Source organism: Amphimedon queenslandica, unplaced genomic scaffold (assembly GCF_000090795.2).
Source record: "Amphimedon queenslandica unplaced genomic scaffold, v1.1 AMPQUscaffold_13251, whole genome shotgun sequence".
In the NCBI taxonomy this organism is placed as follows: Eukaryota; Metazoa; Porifera; class Demospongiae; order Haplosclerida; family Niphatidae; genus Amphimedon; species Amphimedon queenslandica.
Genome location: NW_003546513.1, coordinates 60,607 through 79,474, shown reverse-complemented (window position 1 = coordinate 79,474; position 18,868 = coordinate 60,607). Strand labels below are relative to the sequence as shown.

General features: G+C 37.3%; 5 protein-coding genes and 1 long non-coding RNA gene across 12 annotated transcripts in view; 3 read left to right on the top strand and 3 right to left on the bottom strand.

The window, feature by feature from the left end:
* Positions 1-2,729, bottom strand: part of LOC100631704 (dolichyl-diphosphooligosaccharide--protein glycosyltransferase subunit STT3A-like) — a 5,858-nt gene extending 3,129 nt beyond the window's left edge. Inside the window, exons 1-16 of the mRNA XM_019999639.1 lie at positions 2,536-2,729; positions 2,432-2,492; positions 2,256-2,377; positions 2,062-2,207; positions 1,823-2,020; positions 1,664-1,774; positions 1,545-1,625; positions 1,146-1,302; positions 943-1,095; positions 814-896; positions 676-768; positions 559-633; positions 447-512; positions 271-402; positions 122-229; positions 3-77 (exon numbers count right to left, since the gene is read on the bottom strand). Of these exons, the coding sequence (XP_019855198.1) occupies positions 3-77; positions 122-229; positions 271-402; positions 447-512; positions 559-633; positions 676-768; positions 814-896; positions 943-1,095; positions 1,146-1,302; positions 1,545-1,625; positions 1,664-1,774; positions 1,823-2,020; positions 2,062-2,207; positions 2,256-2,377; positions 2,432-2,492; positions 2,536-2,656 (1,782 nt within the window). The 5' untranslated portion in view covers positions 2,657-2,729. The remainder of the gene's footprint in view (positions 1-2; positions 78-121; positions 230-270; positions 403-446; positions 513-558; positions 634-675; positions 769-813; positions 897-942; positions 1,096-1,145; positions 1,303-1,544; positions 1,626-1,663; positions 1,775-1,822; positions 2,021-2,061; positions 2,208-2,255; positions 2,378-2,431; positions 2,493-2,535) is intronic.
* A 143-nt stretch (positions 2,730-2,872) lies between these two features.
* LOC100631578 (mitochondrial adenine nucleotide transporter ADNT1-like) lies at positions 2,873-5,022 on the bottom strand. Of its 2 annotated transcripts, XM_019999656.1 has the most exons (10): positions 4,933-5,022; positions 4,707-4,873; positions 4,491-4,661; positions 4,286-4,355; positions 4,144-4,231; positions 3,975-4,065; positions 3,878-3,929; positions 3,665-3,787; positions 3,482-3,616; positions 2,873-3,111 (listed from the first exon to the last, which is right to left on the bottom strand). In XM_019999656.1, the coding sequence occupies exons 1-10, from the start codon at positions 4,940-4,942 to the stop codon at positions 3,005-3,007; spliced, it is 1,014 nt and encodes a 337-aa protein (XP_019855215.1). In that variant the 5' UTR covers positions 4,943-5,022; the 3' UTR covers positions 2,873-3,004. The 2 variants fall into 2 exon arrangements, with proteins under 2 accessions (XP_019855215.1, XP_019855214.1); XM_019999655.1 differs by having other exon boundaries at positions 4,491-4,873.
* Positions 5,023-5,182: 160 nt separating this feature from the next.
* LOC109584072 (uncharacterized) lies at positions 5,183-6,790 on the top strand. Of its 6 annotated transcripts, none has more exons than XR_002185829.1 (3): positions 5,183-5,226; positions 5,315-5,635; positions 5,684-6,790. It is a non-coding gene; the product is annotated as an uncharacterized LOC109584072 (long non-coding RNA). The 6 variants fall into 6 exon arrangements; XR_002185831.1 differs by lacking the exon at positions 5,183-5,226 and having other exon boundaries at positions 5,236-5,635; positions 5,684-5,986; positions 6,135-6,790; XR_002185830.1 differs by lacking the exon at positions 5,183-5,226 and having other exon boundaries at positions 5,236-5,635; positions 5,684-5,991; positions 6,135-6,790.
* Positions 6,791-7,725: 935 nt separating this feature from the next.
* Positions 7,726-11,646, top strand: LOC100631449 (adenylyl cyclase-associated protein 1-like). Its single transcript, XM_019999653.1, has 14 exons — positions 7,726-7,926; positions 7,998-8,026; positions 8,212-8,280; positions 8,364-8,441; positions 8,486-8,539; positions 8,698-8,787; positions 8,830-8,921; positions 9,120-9,219; positions 9,275-9,476; positions 9,583-9,761; positions 9,838-9,961; positions 10,055-10,137; positions 10,362-10,508; positions 11,350-11,646. The coding sequence occupies exons 1-14, from the start codon at positions 7,821-7,823 to the stop codon at positions 11,431-11,433; spliced, it is 1,437 nt and encodes a 478-aa protein (XP_019855212.1). The 5' UTR covers positions 7,726-7,820; the 3' UTR covers positions 11,434-11,646.
* A 1,474-nt stretch (positions 11,647-13,120) lies between these two features.
* On the bottom strand, positions 13,121-14,453 carry LOC100642103 (RNA-binding protein 38-like). The gene is made up of 4 exons (XM_003388409.2): positions 14,132-14,453; positions 13,917-14,040; positions 13,695-13,764; positions 13,121-13,434 (listed from the first exon to the last, which is right to left on the bottom strand). The coding sequence occupies exons 1-4, from the start codon at positions 14,312-14,314 to the stop codon at positions 13,167-13,169; spliced, it is 645 nt and encodes a 214-aa protein (XP_003388457.1). The 5' UTR covers positions 14,315-14,453; the 3' UTR covers positions 13,121-13,166.
* Positions 14,454-14,572: 119 nt separating this feature from the next.
* LOC109584071 (arp2/3 complex-activating protein rickA-like) lies at positions 14,573-18,407 on the top strand. The gene is made up of 4 exons (XM_019999654.1): positions 14,573-15,048; positions 15,698-15,832; positions 17,173-17,516; positions 17,576-18,407. The coding sequence occupies exons 1-4, from the start codon at positions 14,658-14,660 to the stop codon at positions 18,239-18,241; spliced, it is 1,536 nt and encodes a 511-aa protein (XP_019855213.1). The 5' UTR covers positions 14,573-14,657; the 3' UTR covers positions 18,242-18,407.
* The last annotated feature ends 461 nt before the right edge of the window (positions 18,408-18,868 follow it).

Genomic DNA, 18,868 nt, shown 5'->3' with positions numbered 1-18,868 from the left:
CCAAATATGACCAATACATATCCCACGTCCAGTTCCCTCATGATGCTATAGGAGTGCTCCTCAGGGGATGACATTGCCTGTATAAGGATAGGTCATGTGATCAGGAGTGGGTGTGGTTTACCTGTCCCACTCTAGATATGTGTGTGTTGTTCCAAGTGTTGTTATCAACTAGTATCGTCCTGTTGGCCATTGCCGTGATCTGATACCCATAATCCCACCAGGACATCACCTGTTCATCAATAATAGTAATAATAATAATAATAATAATACTTTAGCATCTTCAGGTGTGTTTTGACGTAGCCAGTAGTAAGCTTCCCTAAAGTCATCAAAGATGATTCTGGAGCCGTCATTCTGACTGGCAGCAAGGACTATTGAGGGAGAGGAATAAGCCTCCGACGTAACCTGGAGGAGGACATTGACTGACACTATGAACACAACCCATTTACCCAAGTGCAGTGAAAGGTGTAGGTTATTAGGAATCCAGTGACTAGTAGAACAACAAGACTTGCTATCTGTAAGGAGGAACCAGCTGGGGAGGGAGACTGGTCTTAAACTAACCTCGCTCTTGATGGGGTAGGTGGAGTCTTGTTGCTTCTTAGTCTTCTTGACTTTGTTATCAAGAACCTCAACATTCTACATAACGTTAGTTAGTCAATCATATTAACAGTAACAGACCTTCATATAGACCGAGAGTATTCCAGATACAGCAATACCTGATAATATACACATCACCGGAGCAAGTACCAGCATCAGACGAACCATTACTCCCTAATGGGCGGGGTCAGAGAAAGGAATAAAACAGTTAGAACTTACAGCGAAATAAATACTAGTGACTCCATACAATATAATGAAGACATTGGCATCTGTCAACTTAGAGAAACAGAAATAGAGTCCAACTAGTAAGAGGCAATGGATATCAGGAGATACCTAAAGTACTCGTACCTGGGAACATGAAGACCAGCATCTGAAGATCAAAATAGAACGAGGACCAGGTGGTAGGCTGGTGCTCGGAAACTGAGGCTATGATTGGGATATTGTTCTTAGCATATGAGGGGTCCAGTAATGAATAAAATCTACCAGTCCAGGGGGAAATTTCTACAAAATAGCAATAATATAAATATAACAATAACTATTGTAGGTCTTACTCCCTAGAGCAGTGAGAGCACCTCCAACAAGAGTGGTGAGGGATATCACGATAATGGCCAGTGTTCTGAAGAGAAGGCTGAACTGTCTGTCTGATAATTTACTTCTCAAATAATTAACAAAAGCATGAATCTGACACAAACCAAATGTACCAAATGCCTACAGAAATACAATTATAATTGTGCATTATTTATAAGTAATGGTATTTGAAATGTTTCCAATTAATTAAATGATTATTGGCCATTGCCATGACTACCAATAATCTCACCAGTAAAGGATACCATTACTCTATGCACTAGTAGCAACACTGGTACCAGTGGGTGTGGCTAATACCAGCCGGCTTAATTAGTGCAATTAATTAATTATTAATCAATTATTAACGAGACAGTCCTTAAACTCACAGCCATGTGTTCGCTGGATTGAACTGGTTGAAATCCAACAAAAGATATCTGCATTGACAACATTGTACCTAGACAATACACCTAGAGAAAGCTCCACCCAGTGGCCCACCCACTCTTACCGTGGTATATGATACATATACTCTGTGAGAGAACCTTCCGGTGATCATCAGAGCCAGGACGTGAAGAGGAATCAAATTGATGAGGAATACATACCCTCCCCAGGACGAGACCTATAATGGAGACCGTAACCACACCCATTACATGACACCGCCCATTACCATATAAAAGTAGGCTAGTGAACAGAGAGTGGACCAGAACATTGAACCAGTTTTAACTGACTTGATCCAGAGGAGGTAAGTGAATATCATACAGAATATAGCAATCCCTTCGTTGTCATAGGAACCAGCAACAGATCGAGAGATATATCCTGGCACAATGGCTATCATGACAGCTGCACAGAGGCCGGCCCCAGCGTCCTGTACATGTACATGTAACGTACCAGCAAGTGTTTGAGTACCTTGAGTTCTTTGGTTAGGTGGTAAGTGGCTACAACAGTGAGGGACGAAAACAATGGGGCCAGGAACACACAGACGTTCCTAATCTCAATGGTAATGTTAAGAGCATGAAGGATGTGATATATACCGGCAGAAGTTACCATTAACCCTGTTAAAAAGGGGCGGAGTTATTAATGATTATTTAACCCTTTGTTACCTGGGTAAATGGTGCCTCCAATGATCCTACCCAGAGGGTACCAGGCCCTGTCATCAAACCAGTTATGAAACTGATAAAAACCTTCTTCAGTGAGGAACCTTGTCGTACGATAATTAAAGTACCTGTAAAGGTGTTAAAAGAGGGTGTGGTTAATATTATAAAGAGGCGTGTCTCACGGATCAAATTCGTGAATGACACTCTCAAAACGTAAGACAGCAAACAGTCGAGTGGAGAAAGCTAAAGGGAGAATCATGAGATCACGTGATGCACATTGCCTTACATAAAATGGCTGCGAGTGAGAGGACCACCAGTTTAATCATTGTCTCCTTCTTGTCTTGAGAGAAACGAGTCAAGAGGAGCTTTGAGAGAGGCCCAGGAAGAAAGGCAGCAACAGAGTCCATCTTGAATACAACCTTTGGGCCCCTTTCAATGGACAACACATGAACACAAGACACAACAAAGGGACGCCGAGCATGCGCAGTTTGAACTGTACCACCCACAATAATGGATAGTGGACACGTGTTCACACGTGGGACGAATTTGTAGCCCATTTTTAAATCTAAAACATCATTTGAATAAATAAAACAATATCAACGACGCAATAACAATAGTTTAAGTTCATTGACAAGGTTGGTATTTTAGCTATTAAACTGATTAAAAAAGTATGACTATACAATAATAATAATAATAACAATAATATTATTAATAATAACCAATAATGTTGCTTATTAATACAATTTCAATAATTGTTAACTCCATTTGATGGGTATACCATACAGTCTAGCTTTAGTGAATTCATATGTTACAAAAGTGATTCCCATACTGGGAGCCACCTTTAATAGATTGGGTATCATACCTAGAAAAGAACAACAATGTAATGATAATGAAGAATTCTCTCCTTTTCAATTTTGGTGAAAATTGGCCAAAATCCCGGTACTATAGTACAGGGACTTCCATGCAATTTTAGAGTAACTTTAAATATAATATTAAAAATCCAAACTTGAATAGAATTACCTCAAACTTTCTACACAAATTAAAAACATATATTATGTATCAGAAAAAGTCATAAAAATAGAGAATTCTCTATTTTTCAGTTTTGGCCAAATTTGGCCAAAGTCCCTGTACATAGTCTGATTTTTGAGTAACTTTAAACTTGCAGTACTTTATGATTTAATTCTTTTGCTAGTACATGCAATCAGAGAGTGCATATTGTGATAAAGATGTACCTTTATAAAAGGACCCTATCCCTTCAACTCTGTACATTGTCTGTATTGCATTTGGTGTTGAAGTGTATGGAAACAAATCACTTCGAGCTCCTCTCATTTGCATCCTCCGCCTTATAACATCAAGAGGATACGTTACTATAAATAGATATGATTTCATCATAATGTTACTATAAATAAGCATACTTGATTGTGCAGTGGCACCAGATATAGCTCCACAGGTCAGTTTCCATAGCACTGGCATTTCGTCATCAAGCATCAGCTGGCTCCGTGTATCATCAGTGCTGAATACAATATTCATTACATACCCTGCATTGAGAATTAAAATTGTATTCATTTTTGGTTTTATGGCAAATTGATATCATAAATGCTACCAAATTTCCTGCAGTTGGACATTACCTTTTAGCATCTCATAAATAGCAAAGTTGAGTCCCACGTAAGGAGCTATTCCCTAAGTATCTAACAATTAATATATTAACATTGTTTCCATGGTTACCATAGCAGTGGGTACCAGCCCACGATAAAGTGCTCCGCTCCAGAAACCACCCTCCTCTTTAAGAATGACTTTAAACGTCTGAGTAATGTTTCTAAGCAACAATAATAATAACAACAACAACAACAATAATAAATAATACCGGTAATAATAATAAATAATTAATCAATACTTGTATTTTTTGTGTGATTCCTCTTGTTGTATAGAGAGGCGTGTCCTCACCAAATCAAGCGGATAAGTAGCAGTAACTGAAGTAATACCTGCCGGTCAATTAATAATAATAATAATGATAGCAATAAAGTGGGAGGGGTCACCTGCCAGTGCTCCTGCTAGTAATCGTTTAAATGGACTTTGTTCTCTAGCATCTGATGACACCTTTAATAACTATTAATAAGTAAATAAACTAATAAGTAAATAACCATTAAGTAAATAACTATTAATGACAGCTCTATAATACTGAAGGTGCAAATATTTAACCCATTGCTCTGTAACCATTATACTTGTACAATTAAAAATTACTTTTTTAAACTCTTCGTAGGCAGCAAACTGTACAGCAACATAAGGTACTATACGGATCACGTTGGTTCCATTTCCTTTATAGTATCCTCTGATCCCCTCCTCCCTCCATATTGTCCTAAGTGATGACGTTACTCCTTGAAACTTGCGATTCTCTTTTGAGTCAATTTGTACCTTCAAAAAGAGAGAGACTTTATGCAGTTTCACTGTTGTATGTACCTGGTAGAGTATCTTTAGTCTTTCTAAAGGTGATACACAAGTCCTCGAGACAGCTCCAGCCACTCCTCCAGCTACAAGATGCTTCAACTGATTCAGTGTCAACTTGTCCCATAACGTTTCATTATCAGAAGTACCTCTGTCTCCGGCCTGTGATGACGATATGACTACTACAGTATTAAATAGACCGCATATTCAATTCAACCTTATCTCAATAGAAAGGACTTACTTTTGCTCATTTTTTGAATGAACTGTGAACTATGTCTTCAGTTCATGGCCAATGGAGAATGCAATGGGTATGGTTAGTAGGCGGGGTCACAATCAACAACACTTAAAAGTATACGGAGATTTTATGTTAAATTATACGGATCATGTTTTCAGTTCCATGTGGTGTAATAGGTGTATTATCCCTGCTATGATATAGAAGATTCCAAAGAAGCACGTGGCATAATCATATGAGGGCGTGGTCAATGTGTTCCCGCCATTTTCAAAAAAGATGAGAAGAACAGAAGAAGATGAACTGGTAGGACACACACTCTCCCTCCCTCCCTCCCTTTCTTACCAACAGCCTCCATTGGTAAATATCTACTGAATTAATCTCTTCTTTTTAGTGTCCGTCATTTTATACCCCGTGGGGCTCCTCCTCCACTGCTCTCATAGGCCTAAAGTCTCTCCCAGTCTTGTAAGTGATTCCTCTATTCTTGTTCTCATTATAGGTACATCAGAGCTGAAGCTGTTGAAGACTGAGCCAGGATATTTCAAGTTGTATGGTAGTGTGTGTATTATATCATATTATACTGGCTCTATTGTTTTATGTAGGACCACCAGTCAGTATTTCAATGATCCATTCATTCATTATTGGTACGTGTGTATTATTATTATGTACACTCTATGTTTGTAGGTAATAAAGTCCTGCCCTAATCTTTATACATGTACGTGTACATATGTATGCATTCTAGTGTACTCTTGTATATTTTTAGGATATTACTCAGTGTATTGTTTCAAGTCTCATCTATTGTACAGTAAATATGTGTTGTTCTTGTATTATTATCTATTTTACAGGTTATATTCATGTACTTGATTTATTCAGGATATTTTAAGTATTGTCCAGTATATGATTATATTATTATTCGTTTTACAGGTGATAAAGACACTGAATTAAGTCTTTATGTGGTAGTTATGTTGGTTCGGTAACAAATGGAATATTGTGACATGTATTTTTGTTTATTTTTAGGATACTATCAGTATTCTAAAGATAGAACTACCTAAAGCGCAAATCAAGTGTATGGTATAGTCTGGCATTTTGTTAACATTCTTTTCTTTCTCATGTTTTGTTATTAATTAATTATTATTTTTATGAGGGTATTCTTTTACTGTCAGTATCTTATTGGTAATACGTGATGATTTATTTTATATCTTTTTTATTTTCAGGTTGATGTTCATTACTAGTATCAATGGATCAGAGGCAGTTCTCTCTATTGGTTAATGATATCCACACACTATCATGTACATGTACATCCTTATCTGTAACATGTATTCTATTTCCCTTTCCTTAAGATTGCTACATAGACTCAAGCCAGCATGCAGTCTTCTTCAGCATCAATTCAGTCCAAGTCTTCAGTGTATGGTAACAATGTATCTATTGCATGTTATTAATAACCTTGATTACAGTGCTAATAATAAACGGCTCATTTTATCACTATTCATCCCATTACATGTAATAAAGCACTGTCCCATTGATCTTTACTTATTCTATTGTTTAAACATTTTTCTCTTTTATTTTTTACAGGGATCAAGTTTAAAGTCGGTTGAGTGTGAGGTAGAGTGAGAGTTAATAATGTATAATTACGCATGTTTATAATGTATTTTATGCATGTACAATATAATCCACACATGTCCTTCCACCCCCCCCACCCCACCTCTAGTAGGTCTGACTGTTCTGGATCTGGACTCGGGGATCAAGTTTAAAGTTGGTTGAGTGTGAGGTAGAGTGAGAGTTAATAATGTATAATTACGCATGCTTATAATGTATTTTATGCATGTACAATATAATCCACATATTCTGCTCTCTCCCTCCACCCCCCCTCTAGTAGGCCTCTGACTGTTCTGGATCTGGACTCGGGGATCAAGTTTAAAGTCGGTTGAGTGTGAGGTAGAGTGAGAGTTAATAATGTATAATTACGCATGCTCATAATGTATTTTATGCATGTACAATATAATCCACACATGTCCTTCCACCCCCCCCACCCCACCTCTAGTAGGCCTCTGACTGTTCTGGATCTGGACTCGGGGATCAAGTTTAAAGTTGGTTGAGTGTGAGGTAGAGTGAGAGTTAATAATGTATAATTACGCATGCTTATAATGTATTTTATGCATGTACAATATAATCCACATATTCTGCTCTCTCCCTCCACCCCCCCTCTAGTAGGTCTGACTGTTCTGGACTGGACCCTGGTAAGGATTGATTGCATGTTTTCCATTATTACATGTAATGGGATGAATAGTGATAAAATGAGCCAATGGTTTAAAATTTTGAATGATAAAAAAAAATCGAGAATAAAAATGAACAATTAGAACTAATTAATCAATTAATTAGTAGGTGGGGCTAGTAAAATTATAACCACACCCCTAGCCAGTGGAACTATAGCCACACCCCAATAGATTTATAACCACACCTCCTGCTGAAAAGGTCATACAGTACTACACAGCTGCTACTGTTGTACATTGTATTTCCTTTAGTAGCTGTTTGGTGTGTGGGTGTCTCATGGCCTCCATTTTATCAAGCTGTGGTCAAACCCACTGAATAGTGTTTAGTTAGCATGTTCCAATGACAATAATAAAACATAATAATTAATCTATAAGTTTCCCTTCATTAAGTAGTTCTGGAGGAGGCCCAGACCTGGTAAGGATCTATAGTATACATGTAGTTGATAGTTCTAGTGTTAGGAGTACATGTACTTATTGTAGATAAAATGCAAGGGGCGTGACTAGTATAACTAATCAAAAGGGTGTGGCTTTTAATGATATACGGAAATATACTGTTTGTGTCACTTTCCTTTCCAGCTACAACTATCTTCCATCTTTATTTCATTTTGTCTGCTATCAGAAGAAGAGGTTATGGCGGAGCAGAGGTTGAGTGCTATTGCTGACAGGTTGGAGAAGGCGGTTACAAGACTGGAGTCACTTGGTAAAGGCTCATCCGGTGGAGGATCTGAAGTGAACAGTAAGAGACAACATTAATAACCACCTGTTCTGTATTATGATGTGACCTTTTAACTTTTGTTCCGTGTGTAGGTGAAATTGTTGATGAGTTTGATTCCCAGGTAAGTCACTGTACATCACTATGTTTTCTTTACTTGTAAATTACAAAAATCTGTTTTCGTCTCATAAATTTTCACTGTCTGGTAGTGTATTGAATCGTAGTTTTAATTTATGTGAATTATTTAAAGAAATCAAAGATGTTATATTGTATTGTATTGACATCATTACAAGTATTTTGTGTTTTTAGGTTTTGAATGGAAAATTATCAAAGTATTTTGAACTCTCAAAGAAGTTTGGTGGTGAAATAAGTGAACAGGTACGTCAAGTGTACATTTGATGTGTTTATTTTTACCTTATATGGTATTAGAATAAGTATATATATGTGTGTCCTTATTTTAGGCTGAGATTGTGAGGAAGTGCTTCAATAGAGAGAGAGAGATTCTTGTTCTTGCTTCGAAACACAAGCAACCAAAACCAGTTAGTACTTATAGTGACCACACCCGCCCATTAATCTATGTTAGGATGTTACTGCTCAAATTATGAAACCGTTGGGAGTGTGTGTTGATGAAACTATCGTAAGTTAACCTCTACATGTACATGTACCTGCTTTGGTGGCTCATTTCATTCACTTCCATATATGGTAGTGTATATGAGCAGCTGCTGTCTATACGCTTGTTACCATATTTGGTCAATCACTTTATAATAATTAATTTTATTTATTTATTATTATTAGGCTTATTGTGAAAAGAGGCGTGGCAGTAAAGTATTCAACCACTTGATGACAGTGAAGGAAGGAATAGGCTGTGTGGGTTGGGTCACTGTGGTAAGCCACACCTCTTTATTGCTCATTAATTAGAATAATTAGGCCCCTAAACCAGCTCCATATGTAAAGGAATGTGGAGACCAGAGTTTGTTCTACGGGAACCGAGTGAAGAAGGAGTACAAAGGAAAGGATAAGTAAGTACTATGGCTTCATGATGTACATGGTTTTGAAATTTGGTTAATTAAGAGGTTTAGTGGTTCCATTTTATGCCTGATTCTATAGAACCTGTCACAGTAAGGTTACATACTAGTCTATAACCTCAATAGACCTCCTTTACTGTATTAAATATTACAACTATTATTATTATTATTATTATTATTATTTATTAATAGTCAACATTGTGAGTGGGTGGATGCCTATTTTGGTATGTTTAAGGACCTTCAAGAGTACGTTAAGACTTACCACACAACTGGACTCACTTGGAACCCTGAGGTATAGACCATACCCACTGTATAACTAGCCCCACCCTTGCACTCTATATTAATAGGGTACAGAGTTGACCAGTGCTCCTGCTGCTGGTGGTCCCCCTCCTCCTCCTGCCGTGGGTGGTCCCCCTCCTCCCCCTCCTGTTGCTGGGGTACCTCCTCCCCCTCCTCCTGGGGCTGCCGCTTCGTCTGCTTCTAGCTCAAAGAAACCCGACACTACAGCTCTCTTTGCACAAATAAACCAAGGGTCCTCTGTCACCTCCAGTATGTGCAGTCTATTTATAGCATCAGTCTATTTATAGTATCATTATCATGTTCTGTTTATAGTATCATCATTATATCTATTAATAGTATCATGTTCTATTTTTAGATTTGAAGAAGGTTACTAAGGATATGCAAACTCATAAGAATCCTGAGCTCAGAGCTTCATCGGTTGTTAAAGATACAGACATTAAGAAACCAAAGGCTGGATCTGCTGCTAAGCCAACGCCTGCTGCTAATGTCCAGCGACCGCCAAAATGTGAACTTGTTAATAACAAGTGGATTGTGGTAAGAGAACTAGTTATTAAACCAATTTAATACATTAATTAATTAATAATAGTTAATTAATGTATTCTAATTATAGGAATATCAAGAAGGAAATAGTAATATTGAAATCACGCCCACTAATTCAAAGGAGGCTATTTACATTTATAAATGCAACAAATCCACTATTAAAGTGCATGGGAAATTGAACTCCATTGTGATTGGTAAGTCCCTGTTAATTAAGACCAGTCAGTGTTGTGTATATGAACCACAAGAGGCTGTCACTCTACATGTACATGTATTGTTACTGTCTTTAGATTCTTGTAAGAGAGTTGGTCTTGTTTTTGATTCAACCATATCCTGTGTGGAGGCAGTTAACAGCCAGAGTGTCCAGATACAGGTACAATAATAAGTTCATGTAGTACCTTTCCTCATACATTATTAACACGTAAATGCACTCACTCCAAGATCAGACCAAAGTCCCTCTACTATAGTACAGGGACTTTGGCTTAATTTCACCAAAAATTAAAAGTAGAGAATTTCTTTATTTTTCCTAATACCTGGTACTGTATGTCATGTATTTGTGTCCAGTAAGTTCATGTATTCTTGTTGTTTCCATATAAGGTCACTGGTTATTGCCCCACTATTTCTATTGATAAGTGTGATGGCTGTCAAGTCTTCTTGAGTAAAGAGTCTCTCAATTGTGAAATAGTTTCTGCCAAATCTTCTGAAATGAATATTTCTGTTCCTACCGGAGATGAAGGAGATTTTGTGAGTAATTCTAATTAATGGCACACTTGATGCATTGTTAAGCTTATTAATTTAACAATTTCTACAGTGTAGCCTCTTTATTAAGGACACCATTGGGCCCACACTACCTGTCCTTAATACATGTACAGTGTAGCCTCTTTATTAAGGACACCATTGGGCCCACACTACCTGTCCTTAATACATGTACAGTGTAGCCTCTTTATTAAGGACACCATTGGGCCCACACTACCTGTCCTTAATACATGTACAGTGTAGCCTCTTTATTAAGGACACCATTGGGCCCACACTACCTGTCCTTAATACATGTACAGTGTAGCCTCTTTATGAAGGACACCACACTACCCGTTCTTAATACAGAGGTGTCCTCATTTCAGAGGTACTTTTGTACCAATTGGGACATTAGAAAATGTCCTCATTATAAAGGTGTCCTCATTATAAAGGTGTCTTCATTATAAAGGTGTCCTCATTATAAAGGTGTCTTCATTATAAAGGTGTCCTCATTATAAAGGTGTCTTCATTATAAAGGTGTCCTCATTATAAAGGTGTCCTCATTATAAAGGTGTCCTCATTATAAAGGTTACACTGGCCGTAGTGCATGTACACTTTGTAGTAGTTTCATGATTATTAGTAACTCAGTGATAACAGTGTAGTATCATTATCAGTCTCTCTATCAGTCAGCCACTCTGTGGAGTGTGTGTATGTTCTTATCTTGTGTAGTAAGTGAGTGTTTATGATCTGTTGGGATATTATTCACTTGTGCTACTCTCAGCATGTTTGTAATAATTACTGATAATTTTTAATTTATTTTTAATCTAACTTTATATTTTATTTTATTCATTAGAGTGAGTTTGCTTTGCCTGAGCAGTTCAAGTCTCTCTGGAATGGTAAGAAGTTTGTCACTGAATGCACTGACATCAACGGATAGAGGAAGTAGGTGTGGCCTCTCTCATTTTATTTCTTGTGCTGTAAAGGAACTTTTATTAGTAGTGAACTGTAGGTACAGCTGCAACATTAGCATTATTAGCGTTTATTATTATTATTATTATTATCATTATTATTATTATTATTATTATTAGTATTATTATTATGTTAGGTTTTTTGCTTGCTGTAGGCATTTTGAGCTTTGATTTTATTTATACTTGTGTAATTAATAATAATAATGATCAGTTATAAATACAAAATATTGAATAGGTAGTATATTGATACCTTCAATAGACATGATGGCAGACACTAAGTACATATTCACTACACAGAGTGATAGAGAAAGATATAGTAGACATGCAGTGACCAGTGTGTGTGTGTGTGTGTGTGTCTGGAGGTGAGTATCAGTAATGTAATACCTGAGTCCCTTGATATCTGCCCTCAGCTTCACCTCAAGCAGATATCTCAGTCCTCAGGCATTACCTCCAGACAGGATGGACTACATGTACATATTCAATAAACACAAGACACAGTAAAGTCAGTGTTAGCCTGTATAGTACTCTTGCTATGTTGATTGTATTATCAATGGTTGGTTAGTATAACTCCTCCACAGTTACTATACTCACTCTCTTTGAGGAATGTCAATTCTCATTTTATCATATAACATTATGGCAACTGTCAGTAGTACCAATAGAGGTCACACTGTCACTTGTAATGGAATAGAACTGATACTATAATATTAGTTAGAGACTCTGTCATGAGAGAGAGAGGGTAAAGGGATATCTCATTATTATTATTATTGGTTATTGGTGTGTGTGTGTGTGTGTGTGTGAAGTTATTGGTACATTGACCAGATACTATTCTAATGTAATTAGTTGTGAGTAGATGTCTTCCCTAAATGTACATCCAGTTACGACCTATTGGTACTACACTATTAGTAATAATGTATGATCCTTTACTATAACCGAGTGGTATCTTGTTCTTATTTAAACCTACCAATAAAAACCAATTGACTTCATTAACACACACACACATACTGGTACAATCTATTGGTACTGTACAATGGTGGACTGCAATCTTACAAATCTTGTTAGCTCATTCCTTCACTGTGTGAATCTCCCTACATGCATATATGTACATGTATGTGTAAGTGTATGATATACTGTGTGTGTATGAGGTGTACTGGTGGTATGATGCTTGAGATACCTTTTGGTTTATTTTAGTTTGTTAACATATCTAATGCATGTTCAGGTGTTGTAACTATTCAACACACATACCTGTAGCATCATAATGTACATGTACTTATACCTGATATGGTGCACTAGTAATTACAGCAGTTGAAACTGAAAGATGTTTCTGTGTGATAATCTGTACACCACATTGAGTATCTGCTCTATATATGAAGAGTCTGTTCTCTATTTGTATTAACCTGTTTGTTGTAGAGTATTGATGGTTACTGAATGGGTTATGTTATCACCTTTTCAAAGGAAATGTCCTTTATGTGATGACACATTCTCTGTAGCACCCCAGACAATAAATGAAGCAAGGGCTGTGTGAGTATTTATTTATTTATAATACTAGTAATAATAATAATAATAATAATAATAATAATAATAATGGATATATATGTATATATATATATATATATTTATATATAATATAGTATAAATATAATAATAATAATAATATTAATAATAATAATGTGATATAGTCTAGTATAAGATGTTAATGTTATTTTTAGTTTGCAATGTTAAAAGAGACGTATTGTTGTTGTGGTTGTTGTTGTTGTCCGTGATTATTGTGTTTCTGGGCCGTACTATGAGGAATGTGAGGCGACATGTAACCACCAAATGGAGGAGGACTTCCGTTAAAAAACTGTGGGAGGAACATCGGATTAATTAAGTGTGGGGGCGGACTGAAGGCAGGCTGACCATCGGCAGCTGGGAAGAAGTGAGGAGGAGGAGAAGGGAGGAAATATGGAGGAACCATATTGTGTGTTGGCGACCTGTTGAAAAAAATAATGGACATATATACAAAGGTGTCCTTTATGTGGAGGTTATTTTATACAGTAAGGAATGTAATTGGTACACTAGGTGCTGTCCGTTAAATGGAGGTGTACGCTATAGAGAGTGTCCATTAAGAGAGGCTATACTGTATATGCTCTGTTTTGTCAATAGTCAATTCTTGTGTGGATCAGTTTCAGTTTACAGTTAATTGGTTAGAGTTCATCAGTGTACCTTTGTGTACTGATTGTTGTGAACTTACTGTGTCTGGAATGTGAATAGACCATTTGGTGATTCACTTCTCCCTAATGTATAACCAGTTAGAGGACTAGCTGCAATAAGAAGAGAGAGAGAGGACTTGTTAAAATAGACAGGATATTGTGTATTTAGAAAAGTGAAGACAGTTTAAAGTAATCAGTGTGGCCCTTTACTTCCACACATGCTATATATTATATATATCTAGAGTATCAATGGGTTATCTCACTTGGTGTCTGCTGCTTATTCTTTGCTCCGAGATATGCCAAGTTGACATTTGCTTTCCTTCCATCTATGACTGGATTAGGATTGGCACAAGCTTTCTCTGCATCTTCTTTATGTTTCATTGTCACCTACAGAAAGTGAGAGAAAGGTCAGTCAGTTCATGATGTCAATGCATCATATACAGCACATAATCTCCGTACTGGCAATTGTCAGACTTACAAATCCATATCCTTTGGATTTAGATGTGACCCTGTCGTGAATGACTACAGCTTCTTCAATGTCACCAAACTGAGCAAAGAAGTCGTACAAGGTCTCGTTTGTGGTGTGGTATGGCAGGCCACCAACAAACAGCTTTGTAAAGGTGTTGTCTTTCTGCAGTAATATTGGACCGTCGGCAGCCATTTTCCTGTCACAGCTATGGGGGAGATTTCTTTAAAAGCTACTCTAAACTGTAGACACACACAAATACACACACACACTCGGGGAGGAAAAGTCCACACACAAAACACACAAAGTTGCTCTACAGCACACAGCGAAGACCGCATAGTGTATTTATACAGTAAGCTGCAGAGTAACAGGTTGAGTGGGAGGGGCTAGATCTAATGTGACGTGTGGGTGTTAGTTGGAGGAGGGGCTGAGACCATGTGTGGGTGAGCTGGTATGCAGACCAAACCCACAGGCCAAGCAATCCATAAAAGAGAAATACTGTACAGTTCTTGATAATTCTCTAAACTCTAAGTCTACAATGGCAGTAGAACCAGGCAGACTATCCAGAAGTATAATACTGAAGGAAGGATTCCTCTACAAGAAAGGCGGGATCATCAAGAGCTGGTCCAGGAGATATTTCGTACTATCCCACCAGTCCCTCTGTTATTTCAGGAGTGAAGAGCACATGAAACTAGAGCCCCTTGGTCGTATATTCCTCAGTGATATTGTGAGTATTTCTGCAGATGGGACTGAGAAAAGAAAAGCATTTGTGTTTGCCCTCCATACCAAGAAAAGGGCAGTCCTACTCCAGGGGGCCAATACTGAAGACAGGGACAAATGGATTGAGACTATTCAGAAGTCACTGGAGACTGAACAAGAAGCAGAAAATAAAGATCCATTTAGGAAGTCTCTCAGACGCCTCACTCCAGGTACAATAAACAATTCAGATTAACTTGTTCTGTACACATTCAGTGCATGGAATTTGATGCTCAAGGAATGCTATTAAAATTATAATTTATATGCATGATTCATTTTGGCTTCATGAAATATTGGCATTTGTAATGTTAGCATGCTTCTATCAGTTGCTCTGTGGCTTGTTTCTTAACCTGTGGTTACTGCATTACCTTCTGCTGATCCAGACAGGAGGCACTCATTAGAGCTAGTGTAAAGAGAGAGACAGAGACAGAGTGATGGTTGTTGTTTTTCTGTAGCTATTTTTATGGTATCTGTTGTGCACATAGAAATCATCAACTTAGACAAATTACAGACATTAACACATGCACATATACACCTAACTAATGCAATAAGGAGATACAATACAGAGTTGGATTACAATGTACTGCAGTCAAATAGTGTACTGATGTGTGCAAATACTGATGATCATGCCAATGCCTTGTGTGAAGAATGAATGTGAGTAATTCAATATAGCCTCATCTTTTAAGGAATATTTTAATCAATTGAACTCTGCTATACAAAATAACAATTGATAATTATGGCAAAGTGAATTTACATTTCTATTTAAATCCATTTTTAAAGGAGCAGTATTGTTAATATGCATGTATACTGTTCATCCTGCAGGTATTAAGAGAGTTACCTTGTTTAAGGACCCACTCAAAGGTATTGGCTGTACTGTGAAGAACTCTGCTGGACATATCTTTGTTAATAAGATCATTGAAGATGGACCAATCTCTGAAACTGGGATATTAAGACCAGGTCAGTACTTTTAATGATAGATGTACCTGTGCACTTGTGTATACTGTACATGATCCAGTGTTGCTTGTAGAGTCACAGTTTAGCCATTAGAGGAATTATGGTTAAAGCAACAGCAAACACAGTCATCAACTTATTTGCATTGAACATGTACTAACCGCCCACACACACACACACAGTCTGGTTTAACTGCCTAATATGACCAGCAGTGGCTCATGCTTTTGGAGGGAAAACTAGTAACCAGCAGCTGTCTAATAGACATTATAGAAACAATATAATGTAGGAGTATGGGGATATGGAGAAAGTAATTAATAAGGAAGAGTTTGATTGTGTCTGACTGTAGGTAGAGAGATATGGGAACAGGTTTAAGAGGATATGAAATACTAGTAGCATTGGAATGTATCTTGACCTGTATCTGATACACAATTTAGTGTCTCATATTGTTATAATTAATGGATGTTACTAAATATAGAATTATCCCATCATGTTAAAATTCATTGACATTAAACAAGTACATGTGCTTTGTCTGGGTTACCATAAGCATTTATTGGTTCATTGGATTAGTGATATTGTGAAAGGAAACATTCATTATAAATACCTTTCTATGAGTTCTATAGACCACCTCTAGCTATTACTATCTAATTTAATTATCATCACATTATTATGGAGGACCTTCATTTAACATCATCAGATTATAAGGAGACTGAATGGTTTCCTTAAAAGGAATACATTACCATACAGTACAGACTGTATTATTGGCATGATTGATAGTTCCTTTTGCTAGTAGTGATAGGTCATGCCTTGTAACCAAATATGTACATTAGAATGGTCGGCTGGTGATGAGTGACATCAGTGGATGTAAAAGGATATTATCATTTGTTGGTGCCTTGTTACTGGAGTGTATGGTTAAAGTTCATATTAGCTCACCAGCCACCAGTCTATTATGGAGCATGATATCTCCAACTGTATCGGCATAATCCTCAATAAACCAACGTTATCATTTCTAAATTAAGCTAGTGTTTACATTATGCATGTTCTTTTTTGGATTGTTTTTGATTTGACTGGTACACTGGGACTATCAATAGATATACTGAAATACTCCTGAGGGAAAGTGTATCCAGTTTCAGTTTAAGTTTATTTTGAAAAAAAGAGAGGGAGAGAGAGGGAGAGAGGGTGTAGATTATGGAGGTTGTTTTTCCTTGCAATTTGCTGCCCGACCATTTACAGTTAAAATAAACTGTACTATTGATACACACACACACATACCACTCCATCCTCCACTGCTCCTCCTCAATGTATTAATAATAATTATAATTTAAAGCTTGTTCCTTCTCCTCATGTAGGTGATGAATTATTAGATATAAATGGACACTCAGTGATTGGCCTATCGGTCAATGAAGTGTCCTCTATCATTAGGGACACGCCCTCTCAGTTCCTAGCCACAGTGAGGCCAGTAGCATCAGTTCAAAAAGCATTGAAAGAGGATTCATCTAATGCTCTGTATTCAGACGTGGTTCACTTTAAACCTGGCAATGGAAGGAATGGGCTCAACGGGCAGAGTCCTCCATTGCCGGTGAGGTTCACTAAAGTTGATGAGGGAGGAGACAGTGACGATGATGTGGCTTATGCTGTAGTGAACAAGGAGAGACAGACTAACAATAATGGAAGAGCTACTGGATTTGTTAGCGTAAGTATGTCACAGTATCAAGGAACTATTGAATTAATTATATCCTTTGTATCTCATAGTGTGATTCCCCTCCCCCTCCACCCCTCCCTCCGTCTCTCCCTCCACCACTCCCTCCTCACTGCGGGGAAAACAGTAAGCTAAACTCTCCTCCATCTTTTGAGGACGTTGGTAACTATGACGATGAAGATGAGGGGGACGTCCCTCCTCCTCTTCCCCCGTGGACAGAAGACGCTTTCATCCTAGTGGACCCTCCCCCTTCTGCTCCTCCTAAATTTGATATATACAAGACTAACGCTCACCTCCCACCTGGTGTGGTCCCAAAGAGAACCGCTCATCCTTATCAAAGATACTCTCCTCCTCATACTAGACCAGCCTACGTCACGCAGTTATCATCTCCAGCTGTTAAGACTCCAAAGTTCACTACCCCTCCCTCTACTCCTCACTGCTTACGTAAATCACCTCCATTACTCCCACCACCTCCCAGACCAATAGCTAAAGCACATAAGTCTCATTCCCAGGGAGACGGTTTAGATAAAATTGATGATGATTGCCGCCCTCCACTTCCTCCGAGACCTCACAAGCTCCCTAACCCTGTCTTTTACAGTCCGGGCCCTAGACCAAGACGAGCTCACCACCAGTATGGGGACATGGACAGGTTTGCCGCTAAGAATAAAATGCCGAGTTATATTGATATTGAATTTTCTAATAAGAGGAAAGTTTTTTAGTAAATTGTATCTCTTAATGTACTGTGTGCCGACTGTAGTTAATGTATTGTGTATTAATGCACCTTTTGTCTATTTCTGTGACTTATAATCATCAATTGTCATCTTATTATTATTATTATTATTATTATTATTATTATTATTATTGTACATTACATGCACCAATCAGCAGTGTTATTATTATTATTATTTGTTTTGTTCAGTTAAATGTATTAATTGTTTTATTATTCATAATTATTATTTCAATCAACTCATATCCATTTGACAAATTTTTGTCAAAATTCACAGAGAGAAATTTTCAATTTTCTTACATTTTCTGATACATATACATGCTCTTGGTATGTGCAGAAAGTTTGAGCTGATTTCTATCAAGTTTGGATTTTTACAAATGTTTAAAGTTGCTCCAAAATCGGGTAAAAGTCCCTGTACTATAGTACAGGGATTTTGGCCAGATTTTGGCAAAAATGGAAAGTTGAAAATTCTAAATTATTATTACTTTTCCTGATACATAGACATGTTCTTATGTTGTGTAGAAAGTTTGAGGTGATTCTGATCAAGTTTGGATTTTTTTACGAATTTTTAAAGTTGCTCCAAAATCGGGTAAAAGTCCCTGTACTATAGTACAGGGAC